Here is a 25,764-nt window from a genome sequence, read left to right as displayed (position 1 = left end):
ATTTGTAATAGACATATTGTGTAAGGTATCGGAGATATAAACTTGACCAGGAAAATGTTACCTTGTTTACTGATCCATGAAATAAGGTCTCTAGGCCAGATGAAAACTTAGTCTCAAGGACCTTGAAAGGTAAGAACATGTTAAATAAAGTTCCCTTTTACTCATAGTTAGAGAGAACTTAACATTACAAAAAAAATCTGAACTTTTTTTCCAAAAGTCACTGAGCCATGTTAAATGAGATCAGGGACAATGGGCATATGACTCTAGTAAGCTTCTTAACATATATATATATAGATACAAATTATGAATCATCCAGGTCTTCCATCATCTAAAATTTAACGCTTTTAAACAACTAGTTATCGCTGCTGCCTTTGCTGGATCACTATCCCTAAGTAAAGCTTTCAACAGAAGTCACTGGCTTGACAATGAAAATAAAATTATCAGCAATGCGCATCATGATACGAACCCTGAACAGTTAGGGCAAGTATGGACACAACATTCAAGCTTAATACAGCTCTGAATTTGAATTGTGATTACCATAAATAGCTGACACAGCATAGGTTTCTGACACAGCATGAATGTGGTCTAAGAACTTTTTTATATTGGACATCTAACTTTTATGGTCCAATTTCCAAAATCTAAATACAACATAACATGGTTAGATTCAGCATATCAAATTAAAGCTCAAGTCAGACCCCCATTTGGACCAACTTAAAAACTGGGCCCATAATCAAAATTCTAAGCACAGGTTCGGATTCAGCATGTCAAAGAACCCCAAGAATTCAATTTTCTAAAATCAAACTAAGTTTAATTTTGAACCCTTTGGACCTTAATGTAGACCAATTTGAAAACAGGACCAACCAGATGCTTCGCAGGGTGCAGCTTTATACGACCACATTATTATTATTTATGAAATCTGAAATGAGAAAAATTGACCCCCCCCCCTTTTTTTTCACATCCCCCTTTCCCTTATTGCAAAACAGATCTCAATTCAAATTTCTAATGGAGTTTGCAACAATAACTACTCATTTAAATACATCATAAAATATTAAAATGTAAAAAAAGAGCTTGTTATCACTGAATGGTAAAGATTGTTTTAATTTATCAGTTGGTAGTAAAAGTGAATATACATTGTATATTGTATAAAACAATGATTTAAGTTGATTCAACTACTATTCTGGACAAAGAAAGATAACTCCAATTGAAAATTTCTTGTTATTGCGCAATATTGTGCAATTAGATATTTCTTGCTACTGCGCAATACTGTGCAAATGAAAATACTTGCTATTGCACAATACTGTGCAATTGAAGATTTCTTGCTATTGCACAATACTGTGTAATTGAAGATTTCTTGCTATTGCTGAATAGTGTGCAATTGAAAATTTCTTGCTATTGCACAATACTTAATATAATAATTTTGGATCCTGATTTGGACCAAATTGAAAACTGGGCCCATAATTCAAAAATCTAAGTTCATTTTTAGATTTAGCATATCAATGAACCCCAAAGATTCAATTTTTGTTAAAATCGAACTAAGTTTAATTTTGGACCCTTTGGACCTTAATGTAGACCAATTTGAAAACGGGACCAAAAATTAAGAATCTACATACACAGTTAGATTTGGCATATCAAAGAACCCCATTTATTCAATTTTTGATGAAATCAAACTAAGTTTAATTTTGGACCCCGATTTGGACCAACTTGAAAACTGGGCCAAAAATCAAAAAGTTAAGTACATTTTTAAATTCGGCATATTAAAGAACCCCAATTATTCAATTTTTGATGAAATCAAACAAAGTTTAATTTTGGGACCCTTTGGGCCCCTTATTCCTAAACTGTTGGGACCAAAACTCCCAAAATCAATCCCAACCTTCCTTTTATGGTCATAAACCTTGTGTTTAAATTTCATAGATTTCTATTTACTTCAACTAAAGTTACGGTGAGAAAACCAAGAAAAATGCTTATTTGGGCCCCTTTTTGGCCCCTAATTCCTAAACTGTTCCGACCTCAACTCCCAAAATCAATCCCAACCTTCCTTTTGTGGTCATAAACCTTGTGTTTAAATTTCATTGATTTCTATTTTTCTATTTACTTATACTAAAGTTATTGTGCGATAAACCAAGAATTATGCTTATTTGGGCCCTTTTTTGGCCCCTAATTCCTAAACTGTGGGAACCAATACTTTTTAAAATCAATCCCAACCTTTCTTTTGTGGTTATAAACCTTGTGTCAAAATTTCATAGATTTCCATTTACTTAAACTAAAGTTATAGTGCGAAAACCAAGAAAATGCTTATTTGGGCCCTTTTTGGCTCCTAATTCCTACCTAAAATGTTGGGACCAAAACTCCCAAAATCAATCCCAACCTTCCTTTTGTGGTCATAAACCTTGTGTTAAAATTTCATAGATTTCCATTCACTTTTACTAAAGTTAGAGTGCGAAAACTAAAAGTATTCGGACGACGATGACTCAGACGACGACGCCAACGTGATACTAATATACGACCAAAAAATTTTCAATTTTTGCGGTCGTATAAAAATTAAGAATCTAAATACATGGTTAGATTTGTCATATCAAACAACCCCAATAATTCAATTTTTGATGAAAAAGTTTAATTTTGGTCCCTTTTGGACCCTCATTCCTAAACTGTTGGGATCAAAACTCCCAAAATCAATTCCTTTTGTGGTCATAAACCTTGTGTTTAAATGTCATATATTTCTTTTTACTTATACTAAAGTTATTGTGCAAAAAACAAATGTCTTCTTAAGACGACGACGTGATACCAATATACGATCGCAAAAAAGTTTTTGCGGTCGTATAAAAACACTACCAAAGACTTAATTAACAAACCAAAACAAGTCTCGTTAATCAAGAAGCATAAACTGAGTCGTAATTATAATATATTAGTTTATAAACAAATATCAGGGATAACTTATCCCTCCTATTATATATGTGAAACTCTCAAACATGTCCATCCCCCCCAAATGTGTCGTATTCCCCAAAATGTCTATTTCATGTGAATATGTCCCTAAAATTCAAAACATTAGGCAAGTGTTATTTTCTAGAAGAAAGTTTCCCTGCATAGAGGAACATACCTTTTGAATGTTTTTTTTTTGGTATATAAGTTATTATTTGTATGGTGTTATGTTTTGCCACTATTAGGGGATTGGACACCTTTGGACAATTTTTTTAATGGACAGGAGATGTTCTTAAAATAGACACATGTTGGTGCCCTGTAGTACCTAGACATTTTTTGTAGTTCAGTGACCTAATATGGGCATGTCTTGGTAAATCAGTGATGGGTATGAACTGAGTGTTAACACATTTTATATCATTTATAGAACAATTGCATATTGGCTTTATTCAGGTTGTAGTTGCCTATAACTGCTTACATCTACTTTATTTGAACTTTGTTGGATATCTATCTCATTGGCAATCATACTAGATCTCCATATATTTATAAAGTGCCAAAAAAAAATGTTAAAATCTCCTACATGCCAACATCTGGTTCTCTGACTTAAAAACTTTGCTGTGCATACAACCTAGCTAGGCCTAACTGCAGAGGACCTTGGAGTAGCAAAGACCCTAGAGATGAAGTGTGTAGGTGTGGATACGCCCTAGCACTTATCAACCTTGCCCCAGCTATGGGTTAATATAGTCTAGATGAAAGTCGTCAGCCTTGGAAGGCAATTCATATAGGAGAAGAAAACTCTGATATAAAATTCCAGGTAGATTTAACTTGTCAGCCTTGGTCGGCAATGGATCTATAGGAAAGACACCTTTAGTAAAGATTTTCTGGTTCTCCAGGTTGGGGATTGAGCGATAGGCCAACAACCTATCCTTGTAAAAAACTTAAAAGTTACAGAAAAGAGAAATGGAAACATTCGCGCCCTATGCGACACATGGCGCTAACAGGAGTTCTATATCTATCTATATCATACAAATTTTAAACACAAAAAATTCATTTTGATCGCATTTAATATCAAAACTAAAAATAAAATTGTATACAAGACAATAAATAAAGTGTTGACACATCAAAACAACAAGCACTATGCATTCAAGTGGCTTAAGTACAAGATTAAAGAATTCATTTTATGATCTCTCTGACATTATTTTTGTAACTTCATTCATTCTCTCCTTTAAAAATAGAAAGTCTACAACAGGAAAGGGACAATACTCTTTCTTCCTCTTGGATAATCTTTGAACTCTTTCTTGTAGTTTTTATGCTTTCCTATTGCCCATACAGCCATCTGGTAAAATCCTACAGCAGTAAACGTTGCAGCTAGAATAAAATATATTTGGTTAGATGGTTTTGATTCACTACAAGTAAATATGTGAATATTTATTTACAAAGAAGCAACTAAATTTCATTTTTAAAAATATAATAAATGAAAGAACTTTATTGGACTACCGGTAATTGAAATACATGTCGCTCCAGCACAAATGAAAGCAAATGAATTTCATATTGATCTTATGATTCATCTTTCAAAGATTGGTAAGAGCATTTAAGTTTGAAGATGAACTGAAGTATTAAATCAATAATTTATTATTTCTCACCTTCTCCTTGATAATCTTAATCAATAAAAGGCAGGCTTGCATAAATAAAGTGTATGTGCATTTTAATATAGTCAGACATCCTATAAATACTACTTAATTTTACATAAATCTTAAGTATCTACTGTTTTATTCTAGATATTTGAAGAAAACCACATTATGTAAAGTTTTAAGAAGTAAGTTAAATATGCTTGTTACCTGGTAAACACTGAGTCATTATACTGAAACTCATCCATGCCATCACTTCATACGTATAGTTAGGACAAGATACACATTTAAATAGTTGATTGAAGGGATTTGAGTCTGGTTGTGGAATCTTCCTGACTTTGGTACCTTAAATAAAAAGAGTATAATTTAAACCACTTTCAAGAATTATTGTGTATGAAAGAGGCTTTTCCCTTCAAATAAAGCATAATGTGCTTTAATAGGATACCGGTAGTTGTTGCCTCAATGTGGAGGTTGAAAAAGTTGTATCAACTGACATTTTCTATGCACATGTTGAGTTTTTCTCACAGGTGAATTAAGCATAGGAGAGGATTTCAATCTCTTTCCACTAAAAATATGACCACACTTTCCTATTCAGACAGTCTCACTATCATGAATATCTATTATAACATATTATACTGTTTTGAAAGTGCATATAATTTCGGTTCTTTTCTATTTTTAGTAATAAATATAGTCAACTCCCATTATCTTGAAACTGAAGTTTCACTCAAAGGAAGCTCACAGGAATTTAATTAAGGTTCGACAAAAAGAATAACTGTTATTGTATTAATCTTTTGTCAGATCAGATCATCAGTGTTCAGTGATCCAAATTACATTTTCCATTTGAAAGCTGTTGCTGTTTACATGCTTTATTCTCTCTTATTTGCAACCCACCAGTTCATATTGTGAGAAAGGTCACTTGAACTGACTCAAGCTTAGCATTATGTACATGACCTCATGGCAGGAACATTAGGACAATCACTTTAATCCTAACATAGTTATAATTCATTTAGCATGAAAATTGTGTCGAAGACGAACTATCTGATAAAGTGTACTATAAACAAATCATTGATTGTGGGATTGAATTGAAGGTTTATTAACATTTCGTGGATAATCCCCGCAAGTGATTTTTGACAGGTGTAAAAAAAGTATATGTTCAGACTGAATACTTAGTGTCTGAGAGTCATGGGAAATTTAGACACATCATAATTTGACCCATTAAGTACTTGGTAAATAAGAGTGGTATATTTGTAATTCACTATAATGAAAATATTGTTTGGTTGTACCTTATCTACAGCTATACAACATACCTGGTGGTCTCATATTCTTAAAGCACAAGTGGACAGATAAGTTTCCAATTTCAGATAACTGTAAAATAAAGACAATGCATCTCAAAAGATATCCTCTGCACTGGTATAGATGGAAGCAGAATTTAAGAATACCATGTCATTTAAGGAATAACTGCTCAACAGGCTTACATACCAATTAGTTATTATTAAATGCAATTCATACTATGCATGTGCAATGTAATATGCTGACTAAATTTGAAGTCTTTCTGGTCCAACATAACGTAAAATTTACAGTATCTTCAAATAGAAAGTAGTTGTCTAACAGAGTTGAACAGCTCTCCCATGATGCAACTTAACACTATCAAGCTTCTTACCAAATATGAAGTCATTCTGGTCTGTAGTACAAATGCATAGGATATATGTTTGACCAATATCAAGTCCATTCAACATATTGAAATTTAAAGTATCAGCAAACATGAAATTGGTGACTGACAGATCCCAAAAGTATTCTTTACAAATTATTATTGTGAAGCTGGCCTGCTTACCAAATACAATGTCATGCTAAATATATCCTATATACCGACAAACCATGAATTCCGTCATCTCTAGTGCAGTGAATAATTTTGATATTTTATGTTTTGTCTGAGCTCAAAAAGACTTACCAAGAATGCAGCTAATCCACCATATATCTGAAGGTCTCCATATGCTAGATGAAATGTAGAAAATTTAATTATATCATATAGTAAAATAGACGTGTATATAGACAAGAGAAACATCAACCCATTAAAACAAGTTGACCAAATATAGTCATCAAATGGTCAACACACATTTTCAGGAAAAGATTTCAAGGATTTTCTTTCTAATTTAGTTTATAAAATTATAATCCTGGTACTTTTGATAACTATTAACCTCTACTTTTATAGAGTTATGAAAAATCTTTTAAAAAGAAGCACAAGCTTCAATAATCAATTCCATTAATTAACAAGTAAAAATATATTTAAGTTTTACTTTCAATTAGTCACATTTAAGCGTAATGACAACATTAAAATGTGGATATTTCTATATGTGTGTATTCCTACCTGGAGTAGTATACAGAGGATGGTTGATAAAATAGCTGATAAAAGCTGAAAATCCCCAGTAATAACTGCAGTTCTGTAAAGTAAATAAATGTGTAAATATATATGTGTAGTACACTGCACACATATGAAAACTACAAAAAATTGAGACCAAAAATAATTTTCAATCATAGGAAAATGTACCTATTTGTTGCAGAGCTCCAGATAAGCTGCGTATTTGCGTGATCACGCAATACAAATAATAAAAAACCCAATGCAATTGCCCATTGCAGGGTTCAATAACCCAATTAATTCAAAGGAACACCCAATTATATTCCAAAACCATGAGTTCTCAACCCTTTTATTGGCTACAATTTGCGTTATTTACCCTTATCTGTTTACAGTCGTCGCGTAAATTATTTTTATAATATTTATAATTGGAAATTTCTTTCGTTCTAAAATAGATCCTTGCATCATGTAGCTTAAATGGGTCCCTGTTAGAGTTTTCCGTTGCTCAATAGGTACACGTGTTTTTGAAAACATTTCGATCTTCTCGGCGTTTATCCAATTAGCGTGTGTCATGAAGTCATATTTTTTTCGCATTGCTCAGGATTTATCAAAACATACATTGAATTAAAACGAAAGTGAATGTCCGGTAAAATATTGAATAGAAGCATGTTTTCTGCTTCTTTTGAAAAGCTGACGGAAAGTTATGATGATAACAAGACTCAGCCAGTGTTTTTAGGAAGCGTCCATCGAACACACGGGCGTGTGTGCGTACCTTAACAAGAACATTGCTAATAAAAACAGGGTTTCCTCAAAAATGAAATCAGTTGAAAAGTGAAAGGCCAAATCAATTATGACATGAAAAAGCATCAGAAACCAAAAGTTCTAATAAAAGACAACAAAACCCAGATTTATGAAAATTGGAATAAAACAAAAACATTCAAGTATAATTAGAGTTTATATACTATTTTTTTTTCATTTTACGGTTAATTAATGAATACACACGCAGGCACTGCATGGTCTCAGAATTTATTATATAAAGCATTGTAAAGGTATAAGACGAGTGCCTGTGAATACACATATCCGTTTTTTACAGTTTATATGAGAAAATATAAAACTGGCAGAAGGTTTGAAACGGAACACAAATTAAACATACAATTGCTCCTCAGTGAATTCACCAAATAAAACAGCTAGCAAATAACCCTAACCCTAACCCTTAACCAAATAAAACAGCTAAACAAAGAAAGAAACATATTTAAGATGGAAAAAATCTGGGGTTGATATTGCCTAAATATTCAATATTGTGTTGATGAAAAAACCCAATACATTAAGGAGCTTGGTGGTGAAAAACCCAATTTGATATTAACATGAGGGGTGAATTGGAATTGATAATGCAATTAAAAAACTTTATCACCCAATTGTATAAGAAAATGGTGGGTAAAAAACCCAATTTGTGAATTCTTATCTGGAGCTCTGTTGTTGCATGATATATTTGACATTCCAGCATGAATGGCTTAAAATGAAAAAGGAATACAGAGAGATCTAAGGCTGTGTAATAAACTTATCTATTTACAAATAATAGTCTCACCAGCAAAGATTGTCTATATATTAATCATAAAATATTCAGCAAGATCAATTTCAGTGAAATTGTAGTTTGATGCAATAATTTTAAATATAGAACTGTAACCCACCTTAAATAAATTCATAATAGGCATTGTAGCATTAGAGAATCTATGTACAAATACTGTCTCTAGTAATCTTTTGATGTAATGGAAGGAATAACATGCTGCTGCAATGCTGAAATATACAATGTTCAAATAGGAATTTAAATCAGACATTTCTTTTTATGGATAATCCATTCAATCTATACAGGAAAATAAAACATAGATTTACTTTTTAAAGAAATATTTCAGGATAAAAATCATTGTGTGGGCAGATGAATTATCGAACACAAACATGATCATGACAGAAAAGGTTAAATTAATTTTGGTAACACAAAACAAAGAATATGAGAGATTCAAGAATTGTCTGTTTTGTTGATGAAATATTTTTGAATTATCTCCCTTATTAGCAGGTCCTTCAGATATGAAAATAACTTTTTTTTTAAATGATCCAATCTTTTAACTCAATGTCAGTTGTTTACACGAAGACAAATAACCAACTTATTTACAATCACAGTATTTTTTAATATTTATATCTCATAAAATATATTATTTTTTTCATCAAATTACCAACTTGGGAGTACTTTTCAAATAAAATCTATTAGTATCTCAAAAAGCCATCATACATAACTTATATTTAGCATAAATAGTCCATTTTCTTAAAACTTTTTTCTTTTAATAATCTGTAGTAAATTTTATTATTGATTGATTGATTGATTGTTGGTGTTTTAACACCACTATAAAGCACCACTTTTTAGCTATTTCACAGGTGAAGGAAGAGGGAGTGTCAGGAGAAAACCACCAAGCAAGTTGAACCTTCGATAGGAAAACTGACAATCCTAGTCAATTAAGATTAGAAAAGAGAGCACCCACACGGTTCGAACTCACAACCTCTGTGTTGACTGGCTAGTGATTACAGAAGTAGAACTACTTAGACCACTTGGCTACAACCACTTGGCCACGGAGACATATAAAAATTTTGAAAAAGAAAAAATTGAAATTTTTTTTATATAGTTTGTAACTACTCACTGTACTACATTGGCTCTAGGTTCTGCTGCTGCTGCTACTCCATAAATAATTGCTGGTCTGGTATAAAATATGAGGTATACTACTAAAGGTCCTGCATATTCACACATAAAAACCTACAATAAAGATATGATCATAGTAAAAAATATATACACCTCACCAAAAGTTAAGCAACACCTGATAATTTTCCAGAATCATTTTTTACTGAATTCATAACTCATCGAAATATCGATACAATTGACTAAATTTGTGGTTTTATAAGATAACATATATAATTTTAGTTGAAAAGTGAAAGTTTGGACTGTTTTCATGATTGAATTTTTTACTTTTTCATTTTGGGCAAATGGTTGTAAAATGGCAAAATAAAATACAAGATAAAGTTTCAACTTATACTGACGCTTTTGAAAATTTGCTTTGCACTATACACAAAATTCTTTTTAAAACTCGAGAGTGACAATTTGTGAATACATTCAAGTAAAATTTAGTTCACTAGCGAGTGTATCCTTCACGCTTTCTAACAGGATTTTTTTGCCATTCTTAAATCAAGGCTGCTCATAATTCCTGTTAATTCTTACTAGCAAGAATCCTGTTGTTGATTTTTCGACCAATATCATCCCAGACATGCTCAATGGGATTCATATCCGGTGACATGGGTGGCCAAGGGATAGTGTCAGTTACCTTCTTGCATAAATAAACTGAAACAATGCGTGCTCTGTGTGGCTTAGCATTATCGTCAATAAATATTGGTCTTGTGATAGTCAAATGTGGCACATCGATATCCCAGGTATTTTATCGTGATATTTTTGACACGTCATTGTCCCATCCAGAACATAAAGGTCCATTTTGCAGTCAAATGAAAAGCATCTCCAAAATGTCAAACCCTTACCACCAAAAGCTGTAGTTCAAAGAATGTACTGTTTCCTGTATGCTGTATTCCAAGGACGCCATACGCGCATGCGCTCATCAATATGATGTTGGAGGAATCTTCTCTCGTCAGACCAATGGACATAAAGCCACTATCTCAAAGTCCTATTGCGGTGACCAAGTGACCACTGATATCGAGCTTGACGATGTCTACGAGTCAGCAATGATCTTTTGACTGGTCTACGGACACGTAAATTGACACAATTTAGTCTGCGGTTAACAGTTTCATTTTATTGCACAAAACTTGCAAAGATAAAACTTGCATGTAGCTATATAAAACCTGTTTTTTAAGGTACCTAGGAATAGAATTTGTACCTGAATTCTTACCTGTAGATTAACAATAAATTAACAATATATATATATGGAATCAAAGCAGTATCAAATTTAATTTTAAAACAAAAAGTTGAAGCACAAACATTTAGGTGTTGCTTAACTTTTGTCGAGGTGTATAAATAAAACATATATTACTTAAAAGTTTCTTCCAGAGTGGAGTTTAATTAAACATACTAAATATAGATCTTTATTAGATGAGAATAATACTAAAATGTCCTTGCCCAAATGAAAGTAAAAACTGTAGTCTCTTAGGAATTCCTATCCTATGATTATTATGATTGTTTGATAATGCATGTGCTCAGCAATATTCTGTAAATCTTGTTTCAATGAGAACTTATGCTTTATTTCGCAATTTTATGAAATATTTATACCATGCATAAACTCTTAAAGGCAATTTTATCGTGTTTTTTTTTATTCAATATTACAACATTTACATGTACCGACTAAATCATAGTAAATCAATTAATATTTTGTTTTGAATTCAGATAATGTTTTTTTAATGAATCAAACTTACTGTAGACCATCCTATCTGAGGTCCAAGGTCTTTGAAATACAATGTTGGTTTACTAGCTAGTCCAAGATCTCCCAATATATCTTCATCCTTCAACACCTTTCCTTCTGCAAGAAATAATAAACACAGTAGTAACATGTCTAGGAATAACAAATTTACTTAAAAGTTTTCCATGAAGCAACAACTTTCTGACATAAAAAAAGAAAGAAAAAAAAATTACTCAGCAAAATGTTTTTATTTTCCCACTTTTTGTTACACCGCAAGTGTTACAACTGTTAGTTACTTTCTTAATGGACTTTTTTTCTATACTTGTGCATTTTATTTCTATAGAGCTTATTGTTTCACAAATTAAAACATATGAGTTGGACACTATTTTTTTTAAAGCTAGGCTTGAAAATTATGTACATGCTAACACTACTTAAATAAATAGATATTACCGGTAGTTCTTTTTACTTACTTGGATCAGCTTTAAATGCTTGTCTAGTTGGATATAACTTGGAATCTGGAGAAAAAATAAATGGAATTAAATATTTAAAAGCTTCATACATATTTGATGTCAGTGTATACTCTAGGATTAGTTATTAATCTTTATCATTGAATATGCTAATTTAAAACTAAAATAAAATCTCCTGCATTGATGAAGCTTGATTTTTGTCAGAAGCAATATAAAAATCTATAAGAACTTACTTTTAGCCTGGTACAGCTTTTTGACATCTGCTATTGTGGATTTTGCATTTAGCTGAAGAAGAAGAAGCATACATAGTAACATGATTCTTTTACTTTATTTGCATGAATTGTAGTTACATGTATATTCTTCTGCTTTCTAATTTATAAAGGAACATAGTATGTCCAAAACATGTAATAAATATTTGTTATCCTGTTTCTGTATTAGACACGAGAGCTTTGCTGAAGGGATTACATTGGTTGAAATTTCATAAAGAGTTTGATATTTGAAATAGCCTTTATATACGCTTTATTATACACATGTATATAACTATAACAGGTGTTTATCTGCTTGGGTTTAATAAAGCATGTGACGGGTACCGATGTCATCTGGAATGACTAATACAGAATGATGGTCATTGAATTTATGACACATTTACTTGTAATTACTACTAAGTATATAATAAACACTATACTCACATTTTGTAATTTTGTCAATGTCTTTCCACTTTTTGCATGTAGCACAGTAACCTACAGATAAAAATAGCTATTGTTTATTGAATTCACAAGTTGGAAGGAAGAATCTGTCTATTCAACATGAGACTGGTGCCTTGAATATTGATACAAATCATACAGTCATGTGTCCTTACTCTTTACAATATCATCACTTTGATTTCTAGTATTATAACATGCAATATTCTTTGTTCTGTCATCAATGGGTACAATCATATTCATACAACCATGTTAATATCCAATTTGGCGAGAGTATCATATAAATATAATATTATCAGGCCATTTGTTTTACAAATTGTCATGCTACCCTGCCTGATACTGCATCCTACATGATATGTTTTGCTCATTGTTGAAAGGTCATCATTTTTCCAATGGCAGTCCAAGTTTCTTGCCTAGTTAAGGTCAACCTTCCTTGCCGGACCTACACATCAAATTTATTGCTAATTTGTTGTCAGATCCTTAAAAAACATAGTTGCAACTGGATGCTAAGTGATCAACTACCAATCAGTCATTCATACTTTTCATATTTTATAAAATGACAATAGCTTGATTAATGTTGTTTATATGTAGATACATGACTTTTTATTTAGCATGGGTCTTGAAGTCATTGGCAATCATACCGCCACTACTTATTTTGACATTTACAACAATAGATATTTTCCAATTGTGCATTTTCATTTCTGTGTAGCAATACTTTAGCAAAACCTGCATCAAGCAGTCAAAAGTTTTAAAGCATGCCGTCAAAGTTATGTCCTCTTTCCCCAATATTGACATTATTCACTTGCAAACAACATTCGCTTTACTACAACATGTTCAATGACTACCCATTAGGGTCTTACATAGACGGTTAAAAAACCCAATTTTGTCATCATTGATCATTAAATAGCAGAAAACAGTTAGTTGAGATGTTTAAAGAAATATGCAAATTTTGAGAAAGAAATGCAATTCATTGGCAAGACTTCTCATTTGAATGATAAAATGTATGCGTTTAATCTTGCTGATACAGCTGTTTTTTACAAATACTAATTATGTTTTGATTCATTGAATCTTATTTTTTTAATTTAGCCATAAAAGGAGAGATAACTCAGATAATTTAACCGGTGGGTACCTTCATGACGATTAACGTTAAAAATTCTTGCCAAATGAGGTAACAGTAATTTTTGGTGCGTGACGATAAATTGTACACTTTCTTTTAGACGTTAAAAAAATCAACTGATTTTAACAAATCGCGTTAAATTTTTTACAAAAAATGATGGTAAGGGAGCTACCATTTGATTTTTATGGGGGGGCTAGGATGAAATTTGAAAAAAATAGGCAGGACAGGAGTTTTGAGTAAAAAAAAAAGGCAGGATGAGACACTTTGCAAAAAAAAAAGGCAGGATGACAATTTAGGTAAAAAAAGTCAGGATAAACTAATAAAAAAAAAGACAGGACCGAATAGAGTGAAAAATAAAAAGGCAGGACAGAGATTACAACTAAAAAAAAATGCAGGACAAAATTTTTCATCCTAGCCCCCCCATAAAAATCAAATGGTAGCTCCCTAACGATAAATGTTTGAGACCTCTGACGAATAACAACTAGAGGCTCTCAAGAGCCTGTGTCGCTCACCTGTTAATGTGTTTACAGATGTTGGCCATCTTCGTTGGTAGGCGGGGTCATTAGACACTTTTTTTTTTTAAAAGATACCCTAGTATTATGATTGTGGAGAAGTTTGGTTAAATTTGGCCAAGTAGTTTTAGAAATGATTTTTATACAAGTTACAAAAATGACGAAAAGTTGTTCAATATTGACTATAAAGGGCAATAACTCCTTAAGGGGTCCTCTAACAATTTTGATCATGCTGACTTATTTGTAGATCTTACTTTGCTGAACATTATTGCTGTTTACAGTTTATCTCTATCTATAATAGTATTCAAGATAATAACCAACTAGAGGCTCTAAAGAGCCTGTGTCGCTCACCTTGGTCTATGTGCATATTAAACAAAGGACACAAATGGATTCATGACAAAATTGTATTTTGGTGATGGTGATGTGTTTGAAGTTCTTACTTTACTGAACGATTTTGCTTCTTACAATTATATCTATAATGAACTTTGCCCATTAGTAACAGAGAACTATATTTGGTAAAAATTTACATAAATTTACCAAATTAATGAAAATTGTTAAAAATTGACTATAAAGGGCAATAACTCCTTAAGGGGTCAATTGACCATTTAGGTCATGTTGACTTATTTGTAGATCTTACTTTGCTGAACATTATTGCTGTTTACAGTTTATCGCTATCTATAATAGTATTCAAGATAACCAAAAACGGCAAAATTTCTTTAAAAATTACCAATTGGAGGGCAGCAACCCAACAACCAGTTGTCCAATTCATCAGAAAAATTCAGGGCAGATAGATATTGACTTGATTAACAATTAACCTTCTTGTCAGATTTGCTCTAGATGCTTTGGTTACATAGTTATAAGCCAAAAACTGCATTTTACCCCTATGTTCTATTTTTAGCCGTGGCGGCCATCTTGGTTGAATGGCCAGGTCATCGGACACATTTTTCAAACTAGATACCCCAAAGATGATTGTGGCCTAGTAGTTTCAGTGGAGATTTTGTAAAAGATTACTTAGATTTATGAAAAATGGTTAAAGATTGACTATAAAGGGCAATAACTCCTAAAGGGGTCAACTGACCATTTTGGTCATGTTGACTTATTTGTAGATCTTCCTTTGCTGAACATTATTGCTGTTTACAATTCATCTCTATCTATAATAATATTCAAGATAATAACCAAAAACAGCAAAATTTCCTCAAAATTACCAATTCAGGGGCAGCAACCCAACCGATTGACCGATTCATCTGAAAATTTCAGGGCAGATAGATCTTGACCTGATAAACATTTTTATCCATGTCAGATTTCCTCAAAATGCTTTGGTTTTTGAGTTATAAGCCAAAAACTGCATTTTACCCCTATGTTCTATTTTAGCGGTGGCGGCCATCTTGGTTAGTTGACCAAGTCACGCCACACATTTTTTAAACTAGATACCCCAAAGATGATTGTGGCCAAGTTTGGATTAATTTGGCCCAGTAGTTTCAGAGGAGGATTTTTGTAAAAGATTACTTTAATTTACGAAAAATGGTTAAAAATTGACTATAAAGGGCAATAACTCCTAAACGGGTCAACTGACCATTTTGGTCATGTTGACTTATTTGTAGATCTTACTTTGCTGAACATTATTGCTGTTTACAGTTTATCTCTATCTATAATAATATTCAAGATAACCAAAAACAGCAAAATTTCCTCAAAATTACCAATTCAGGGGCAGCAACCCAACAACCGATTGACCGATTCATCTGAAAATTTCAGGGCAGATAGATCTTGACCTGATAAACATTTTTATCCCACGTCAGATTTCCTCAAAATGCTTTGGTTTTTGAGTTATAAGCCAAAAACTGCATTTTACCCCTTTGTTCTATTTTTAGCCGTGGCGGCCATCTTGGTTGGTTGACCAGGTCACGCCACACATTTTTTAAACTAGATACCCCAAAGATGATTGTGGCCAAGTTTGGATTAATTTGGCCCAGTAGTTTCAGAGGAGAAGATTTTTGTAAAAGATTACTTTAATTAACGAAAAATGGTTAAAAATTGACTATAAAGGGCAATAACTCCTAAACGGGTCAACTGACCATTTTGGTCATGTTGACTTATTTGTAGATCTTACTTTGCTGAACATTATTGCTGTTTACAGTTTATCTCTATCTATAATAATATTCAAGATAATAACCAAAAACAGCAAAATTTCCTCAAAATTACCAATTCAGGGGCAGCAACCCAACAACCGATTGACCGATTCATCTGAAAATTTCAGGGGAGATAGATCTTGACCTGATAAACATTTTTACCCCATGTCAGATTTGCTCTAAATGCTTTGGTTTTTGAGTTATAAGCCAAAAACTGCATTTTACCCCTATGTTCTATTTTTAGCCGTGGCGGCCATCTTGGTCGGTTGACCGGGTCACGCCACACATTTTTTAAACTAGATACCCCAATGATGATTGTGGCCAAGTTTGGTTTGATTTGGCCAGGTAGTTTCAGAGGAGAAGATTTTTGTAAAAGTTAACGACGACGGACGACGGACGACGACGGACGACGGACGACGACGGACGACGACGACGGACGCCGGACGCCAAGTGATGGGAAAAGCTCACTTGGCCCTTCGGGCCAGGTGAGCTAAAAACTGCAAAATTTCCTTAAAATCACCAATTTTAGGGCAGCAACCCGACAACAGGTTGTCCGATTCAATTGAAAATTTGTGAGGGGATATATCTTATTCTGATGGACATTAAAATCTTGAAAGATTTGCCCTAAATGTCTTAGTTTCAAAGATATAAAGCAAAAACTGCATTTTACCACTATGTTCTAATTTTAGCCATGTCGGCCATTTTGTTTGGTAGGCTGGGTCATCGGACTCATTTTATAAACTGTAAACCACAATGATAATTGTGGCCAAGTTTGGTTAAATTTGGCAAAGTAGTTTCAGAGAAGAAGATTTTTAGAAAAGTAACAATAAATGACGAAAAGTTGTTAAAAATTTACTATAAAGGGCAATAACTCCTTAAGGGGTCGACTGACCATTTTGGTCATGTTGACTTATTTGTAGGTCTTACTTTGCTGAACATTATTGCTGTTTACAGTTTATCTCTATCTATAATAGTATTCAAGATAATAACCAAAAACTGCAAAATTTCCTTAAAATAACCATTTCACAGGCAGCAACCCAACAACAGGTTGTCCGATTCGTCTGAAAATTTCAGGGCAGATAGATCTTGACCTGATCAACAATTTTACTCCTGTCAGATTTGCTCTAAATGCTTTGGTTTTTGAGTTATAAGCCAAAAACTGCATTTTACCCCTATGTTCTATTTTTAGCCATGGCGGCCATCTTGGTAGGTTTGACGGGTCACGCCACACATTTTTAAAACTAGATACCCCAAGGATGATTGTGGCCAAGTTTGGTAGAATTTGGCCAAGTAGTTTCAGAGGAGAAGATTTTTGTAAAAGTTTACAGACGACGGACGACGGACGACGGACGCCAAGTGATGAGAAAAGCTCACTTGACCTTTCAGGTCAGGTGAGCTAAAAATGATATTTAGACAAATCACGGTAAAATTTTAACAAATTTGACGCTAACTGTAGCTGAAAATGATCGTTTGACGCCTGACTGTAAAGGGCATTATTACCCTCTAATTAGACCCACTATCATATGGGACAATACCCCTAATGCGCCTTGAAATGAGGAACACAAAAGTCACGTGTAACAAAAAATCTCTGTGTAGTGATATTTGACACATTTCTATGATAAACAAATGACTGAGCTGAACCATTAGTGTTAATTTAGAAAATAAGGGAACACAGAATAAATGTGTAAAAACCATGGAGCTATGAAATGTGTTCAAAGTATTAAAATTTCAAAGAACTTATTGTGTTAAAATTGGGATTTTTTACCATGAGGAGCGACATCGCAAAAGGATACTCGGGGTTTGCTAAATTACGGAAAAATGAATCACACTTCGTACCCCGAAAATTTAACCACATATGTAACAAGAGGCTCTCAAGAGCCTGAATCGCTCACCTGGTAAACAATGCCTTCGGCCATGTCTTTTGACGAAATAGAAAATAAAACACAAACTTTATTTTATACACCCTACTGATCATTCAAATGAAGTTTGGTTGAATTTGGTTGAGTAGTTTTAGAGGAGAAGATTTTTTAAAGTTAGCAAATATGATGAAAAAATTGTGAAAAATTGTCATTAAAGGACATTTACCCCTTAAGGAGTCAATTGACAATTTTGGTCATATTAACCTATTTGTAGATCTTACTTTGCTGATCATTTTTGCTGTTTACAGTTTATCTTCATCTATAATAATATTCAAGATAATGACCAAAAACTGCAAAATTTCCTTAAAATTACCAATTAAGTGGCAGCAACCCAACAATGGTTTGTTTGATTCATCTGAAAATTTCAGGGCTGATAGATTTTGACCTAATGAACATTTTTACCCCATGTCAGATTTGCTCTAAATGCTTCCGTTTTTGAGATATAAGCCAAAAACTGCATTTGACCCCTATGTTCTATTTTAAGTAACGGCGGCCATGTTTTTTGACAGATCAAAAATCGAAGCACACACTTAGTGCAGGATAATCTAAGGAACAATCATTTTAAGTTTCATTCAAATCCATTCAGTAGTTTCCGAGGAGAAGATGTTTGAAAAATTGTTAACGACGACAGACGACGACGACGACGGACGCCAAGTGATGAGAAAAGCTCACATGGCCTTTTAGGCCAGGTGAGCTAAAAATGTCTCAGCTTCGAAACAAGCCATCATACATATACAAGTTTACGATATGGGCTGAGCAACAGAAGAAAACGTTACCATTACGGCCTATGGAGAAACAATTGCGCATATTGCCCCATATCTATAAGTTTTTTTTAAATAAAATTTATAAAATTCTGCAAATGCTAAAACACCTGCTGAATCTTGCAAACTTAATTTACACATCTAAACCTGAGACTACTATATTATAGAGTGGGGTGCTCATTTTCGCCACATCTTTCCATGTTTTCTACAGTTTATGTTCAGGTCTAAATGTTTTTGAAGTATACTGATATTTAAACTACTAATAATAATTCATTGAAATTTTGCATTTAGACAGATCATACTTATTTCAATATTTTAGGCGAAAAAAAAATTGGGGTCACCGATGTTGTTTTCGAGATATGACGTCATCAAAAAGTAAAGAATTGCGTTATACCGTAATATAGAAATAGCGCTCAAAAATGCTAAAAGCAGGCAAAATTATTGAAAAATGATGTTTAACTGGTTTAACTAAAACAGTCAATTGTAACTTTTATCTTATACACATTAATTTTTCTCAGTTTCCTTATTTTTTAAGGCCTTTTTACATTTCCCGCCATTTTTAATTGCCGTTTATTATAGATTTTTCTTGAAATAAAAAAAATCTACTAATGTTTTTTCCTTTAAACTTCTGCATTAGTTGCAGCTTCAGGGGAGATTTTAAAAGCATTAATAAAAAAGGGGGGTCACCGATGTTTTAAATCCGCTACAGTGGAAATAATCTTATTATCAATTTTTGGCGGGAATTATAACTTTTTCTCTTAACGTTATAGAACGACGTTGCTAGCATATTGTAGCAGCATTTATTGCAATGCTTGGAACTATTGGGTTTAAATTATATATATATTTTTTTTAATACATAATAATATTTTTTTAAGGTATTTTGATTATTCATTATTAAACATACAGTGACAGTTTATTAAAAAGTAATTGTCAAAGTTGGAGTCAACTTAATTTTTTAATTGCATTTGTTGTATAGGAAAAACTAATGTGTGCCTCATGCCGTATTAAAGAATTAATTTACGGCTTGCAGATTTAGAATCTTCCACTTCGGAAGATTGAGGGTATCTGGGCTGAAAGTAACACGTTCCATTTAGACTACAAACAGAATAAATTCTGATTTCACTAACTTGTCCATTGCACCGGGACTCGGTACTTTAAAAAAAAAGCCCTCAATGACACTGTTTTCGGAAGAAATTTAAAATTGGCTAACATTTCTGTTATTACACAACGCTCCATAATCGACACAAATTAAGTTCGAGTTCCAGTTTTATTTTGATTTCGAATATTTTTTCCAGTAAGATTTCTAGTTTAAGCTCGAGTTACACTTATAAACTTCTTGAGTTATACTGTTAGATAGAGTAAAAATTCTGGTAAGAGTTTAAATTTAGAGATCCGATGAAATTAAGAGTAAGAATGAGGTTTCTATTTTCTGTTCGTGCACCTCTTTTTGTTTGAATGTATATTCTTTTATCACATTTATCTTTCATTGTGGTAAATGCACCTATTTTTGCCAATACTGATTAATGAGGGAGACAGGACCATTTTCGGGACGTCGGGATCAAGTGTTTTTAAGCTCGGGATTTCGGGATTGACCCTTTCGGGATCTGGGATTTCTTTTTTCGATGTTCGGGATGTCAGGATTTTTTCTTTAAATTCAGGACCTCGGGATTTCATGTTTTAAAGCCAGGGATTTCGGAATCAGGACCCCTCTGACCCCCCCCCCCCCCCCCCCCCCCCCCCCAACACCCCCAACACCCGTCATTAATGATAGTTAGTTTGAAAATAATTAATTGAATTTGTGTGCCAATATTTAAGCACTCTCTGATGTATCATGTTGGCTATTTTTGTTTAAAGAACCAAAGAATATAGAGTAAAAAAACTGGATGTCCTTTTCAGTCACGGTCTCCGACAATATCCCTTTATCACTGTCGACAGTGATCACATTGAGTGATCTAAACTCGAACTTTTATTACTATTTATTAATTATTTTACCATTGTTTTTTTGCAAAACTTTCAGTGGCAAATATTACATAAACATCAGCACTAAACATTTGTCTATATGAGTGGAATATTCTTTCACCAGACGGACCATTAATGTGTTTGTTACAGTTTAGCAGTACTCTGTGAGACATGAGTATATCTCTACATAAATACATGTGTGTGTGTGTGTGTGTTAAATATTTCTCTTGTTGGAGACTGGTAAAGCCAAATGTATAGTACGTGTTGAATTATCATACGCCCGGTTACGGGACGTATTATGGTATACATCTGTCCGTCCGTCCGTCCGTCGTCAACATGTCGGACATTAACTCAAAAACGCTTTAACCAATTGGCATAAAACTTTAAAGAAATTGTTTATATCTATTGACGAGATCTCCCTTTCTTTTTTTTTATAAATTTTGATTTAACGTTTCCGAGTTATCCATTTAAAAAGGGGGGTTTTCCAGTTTTCGGACAATTATAACTCAATATCGCTTTCATCAATTTTCATACAACTTTGATAAATTGTTTATATCTGTTGATGTAAATACCCTTTTGATTTTCATAAATTTCTAATATGACATTGAGAAGTAATAAAATTGAGAAAGGAAATGAATCTTTCTGAAATTGTACCACAAGGTTCCATATCACAAATGAAAGGCTGAAATTGATTTAAGGGGTACATGTAATTGCTCAAAATGTTCAGGAATTAGGGGCCACAAACAATCATTTTACTAAAATTACTATTTTACAATAACTTGTGTTATGGATCAATCTAAAATTGTACTACACGGTTCCATACCACACAGGGAAGGCTGGAATTGAGTTTGGTGGTAATTACTCCAAGAGAGGAGGGGGTGGCGTTTCATTTTATTTTTTTTTGCAAATTTTTCGAAATATCTCAAAAAGAAATCTCCAATTGCACAGTATTGCACAATAGATTTTTAATACCTTTGACCACATTTATTTTGTGTCAGAAACCTATATTATGTCAAAAATTTTATCACAATCCAAATTTAGACCGTAATATTGTATCCAAACTTGCCCAAACTGTTCAGGGTTCAGAGGCGTTAGATATCAAAGAAACATTTGGGAAAGATGGACGACACTTATATCATTTCTGTCGTCACATGTGAAATAAATAACGATTTCAAATAGGACTTCACACATTTACGTCCAGTGACAAGTTTAATGCATATTCAGAACTAGAACATATGAATTTGACTCTGCTTTGTAAAAACCCGACAGGCTGAGCCGGATAAATACTTATATGAAATGAGATGTTTGATGAATTATTTATACATGTAGTATAGAAGACTATAATAGTTATGACGTTGCATGCATGTGATATGAGAAAACTGTAAGTTGAAACTCATTGTTCTTATTTACAACCCTCTTTTGAACAGAAAACTACAGATTCCGATAGCTATACGCTAACATGCTGGTACTCTTGGTCTATATGTACCCCCCCCCGAAAATGTACGATGAACCCTACATACCGCATCGCGGCGATACGCTTCCAAAGTTGTGCCATTTCATGACCGCTTTCGGCTATTTTTTTGCCATACATTTTGTCCATTTCGAGTAGCATTTTCATTTTGCACTTAAGGTCAAGATGAGTCCATAATATTTTTGGAAATTTAGAATTCTATACAAATATATCATGCTTCCAAGGGGTATTTGCCAAAATACCGGTTGAGAGGTACAAATTTCCAGAGCTGTTAGGCGAGGGAAATTTGATTTCCTCGAAACCGGTATTTTTGGCAAATACCCCTTGTAAGCATGATATAATTGTTTAATTCCACCGAATGTTCCACCTCAGAAATTAAAGTTTATTACAATCAGGAATCATATGAAATTTCGACTTGAATGTATAATTTTTGTATACACTGCAGCTGTGCTATTTGCACAGTCAAATTGCATTGATCATTTCTTATCATTTATTTATGTACAGTCACTGACTGTATATATGTCTCCCTTTTTATGATAATAAGCTGGTTCTCGGCTGACTACTACACTTTGTTCATCAGTTTCAGTGAAGCGTAATACAAGTGGATTCCAGTTTTATGTGATCGGTTGACAATTCGTTTCCGTTGAGTTTTATTTATAACGTCATTCCCGGAATTTTTACGTCATTCGGTCCAAATTCAATAATGATGCTTTTTATCCTAAATATTTCATCTGGAACCATATATTTAGAATGACCATGAATTTGTCATATTAGAATAGAAATAATTCATTAAGTTATTTATAGACATGGTATTCCCCATCTGCCATGGTATTTGCTAGGGTATTTCCCATCTGCCATGGTATTTGCTAGCAAATACCCCGGCATATGGAATTCCCTAATGGCAAATACCCCGGCAGAGAAAAGAAAATCTCAATATATAGAAATTGGTGAAAAATACCATGGTTCTCATCCAATCAAAATACAGCATTATTACATAAGGTGGAATTAAATAAGATATTGAACATATACATCAGAAAATTAAAAAAAAAATATATGTCACCGACTTCGTTATCGAGAAAATGGTCGGAGAGGATGAAATTCCAACGTTCTTAGTGTTGATTATGCATGATGATTATGTGTTTTGTATTGGTAGATCCTTTTTATTAACATGGTCTGGATAGTGGGTCATTCATTTGTTAATGTGTATTTTGTGTTTCCAATACTTTTTATTCTTTATATTTTAGCACCTCATCATTCAATCTTTTTTTTGCCTTTTATTCTGCAGTATTTGCCCATTATTTTGTATTCCGCAGGTAAACCCCAATGTAACAATTTAGAAACTCGCTAGTACAACATATCAGTTGTAAAAAATATGATATGTCCATTATCATTTCTCCTGCTTTAGTGGAACATCCCTTCGAGCGTTCGATTTTTCATAAATTAGCAACCTTTACGGCGGAATCGAAAACGGCGACGTCATAATACAGTTACGACACTATGGCGACGCCGAGAGCGATGCGTATAAACAATAGTGTGATTTCCCTTTAAGCTTGAAAACCGGTTTGTTTTAAGAAAATCATCTGAAAAGTTAGATTAAAGGGTGTTTGAAATTTCCGGATGTTTTGACACAGGGGGACACATATTCGCCGTTTTTACACATCTATTTAAAACCAAATAACCGCAGCTTTTAACAATTTTTATCAAATCAATTGCATTATAGATGAATAGCAGACATTTCAAAGGTATAAAGAATTCAAAATTAGGGCATTCAGTCAAATATTTACTTAGAAATACTTCTTTGAAATCGTGTTTTTTATTCAGGAAATTGTCCGAAAATCGTTGTCCGTTTTTCGGTCATTTTCGGTAGGAGCCGCAATTTTGTCTCAGTTTAAAAAAATATTATATTTGTTATAAAAATATAATTTACGGGTACATTTCTTCCATTTCAGCCATCCTTTGAAGTTTTTACACCTCAAAATCCTTAAACGGCGAAATTGGGTCCCCAGCGAAAATGAGCACCCCACTCTAGTAGTCTCAGTCTATACCAAGTGATCCAATGTATAGCATTCTAGATGAAAACTGGAATCCACTTAGTTCTTTTCCTTTTCCTAAACGAGAAATGTACAGTGGAGTCCCCGGTGTACACGCGGCTGGTGATACCGCGCATTAGCTGACTTCGTCATATCAACACAGTAACACAAATAAAATTGTTCTTGTTATTGTTTTAGCATTCCGAAAGGATAAAAAAGAATAAAATTCATAAAGTTCAAGAGTTAAATAATATCTGCAATCCTGTGATTTACAATATTAGGCAAATTCCATTAAAAAAATTACATCATCAAATAAAATTTGTTTTATTTAAGTCATAAGTCTTAGGTGTGCGGATACACCGGACTGCACCGTACGGGCTTGAAAGATGCTTCAAATATGCGTGACTGCACAATTTCCATTGTCTATTCAACTTCACAGGACGGAATTCACAGCTAATTAGCTACTGACCACAGCCTTGTGATTTCTACGGGTGCGGATAGTTTACCGTATAATTTGACAAAAAACAAGTCACTGAGTGTGGCAAATAAAAAAGTAGAAAACTTCTTTCATCTGTTCATCGCATGGGTCATCGAAATTAGTCATTATTACTGGAATAACTGTATGACAACATTTTACTTTGTGTAATTATTTCCTTGCATGCAAATGAAGGTGTTAAAAAAGTGACAAATAGTTATAGACTTTGACCAGTACCTCCATTCTGCTTTGCTTTGGGCTCGTTTGTTTGTCAATTGAAATAATCGGAAAGGGAGATAATTCTTGACCAATTTCACGTTTAGGCCAACTTGATTTGGATTTTATTTGCTCCATATTTTAGCGCCGATAGGTTTTTCAGTAACCCCGAGTTACGAACAAGAAAAAGTAATGCAGAAACATAAACTTTAACGTGTATTTAAAATAAGTAATATCTCAGTTTAAAAAATATTTCTCTTTTAAAACTTATTCAAAAGCAAAATTGCCATTATATTTTAAAAATATGCCATACAGTACGTTCTGGAAGTTTGATTACAATCAAATTATTGTTTTTAATTTGATATTTTAGAAATGCTTGCATGTTAGAAATTGGTGCATTTGAATATGTATGCATTAAATTAAAAAGCACTTGATAGTGCACTGTGTCCATTAATTTTGATTTAAATTGAAGTTGAACTGCATGAGATATTGAATAACGATGAAACAACCGGTGAAGATTTGTGGTCTTTGTGACAGGAATACAGCACTTTCTCACTTGCACAACAGACTATATATATCGTTACCATAAAGGTTTTTTTTGGTGCTGTTGTTTACTTACATTTTATAATCACGTTTCCACCGTTGCAAGTAGATGTCTTTTTCATAGTTCTCCAAAACAT

The 25,764-nt window shown here is 33.1% G+C and overlaps 1 protein-coding gene across 2 annotated transcripts; it reads right to left on the bottom strand.

Annotated features, from left to right (window-relative positions):
* Positions 1 to 3,959: 3,959 nt before the first annotated feature.
* LOC143064255 (putative very-long-chain enoyl-CoA reductase art-1) lies at positions 3,960 to 25,174 on the bottom strand. 2 transcript variants are annotated; one of them, XM_076236963.1, is made up of 12 exons: positions 25,106 to 25,174; positions 12,487 to 12,537; positions 12,031 to 12,082; positions 11,801 to 11,845; positions 11,347 to 11,450; positions 9,579 to 9,691; positions 8,580 to 8,685; positions 6,907 to 6,979; positions 6,490 to 6,533; positions 5,849 to 5,906; positions 4,752 to 4,886; positions 3,960 to 4,281 (listed from the first exon to the last, which is right to left on the bottom strand). In XM_076236963.1, the coding sequence occupies exons 1-12, from the start codon at positions 25,109 to 25,111 to the stop codon at positions 4,154 to 4,156; spliced, it is 915 nt and encodes a 304-aa protein (XP_076093078.1). In that variant the 5' UTR covers positions 25,112 to 25,174; the 3' UTR covers positions 3,960 to 4,153. The 2 variants fall into 2 exon arrangements, with proteins under 2 accessions (XP_076093078.1, XP_076093070.1); XM_076236955.1 differs by lacking the exon at positions 25,106 to 25,174 and adding an exon at positions 12,832 to 12,858.
* Between the last annotated feature and the right edge of the window lie 590 nt (positions 25,175 to 25,764).

Source organism: Mytilus galloprovincialis, chromosome 1 (genome assembly GCF_965363235.1).
Source record: "Mytilus galloprovincialis chromosome 1, xbMytGall1.hap1.1, whole genome shotgun sequence".
Classification (NCBI taxonomy): Eukaryota; Metazoa; Mollusca; class Bivalvia; order Mytilida; family Mytilidae; genus Mytilus; species Mytilus galloprovincialis.
Note: the sequence above shows the minus strand (reverse complement) of the source record. Positions and strands in the feature narration are given on the sequence as shown.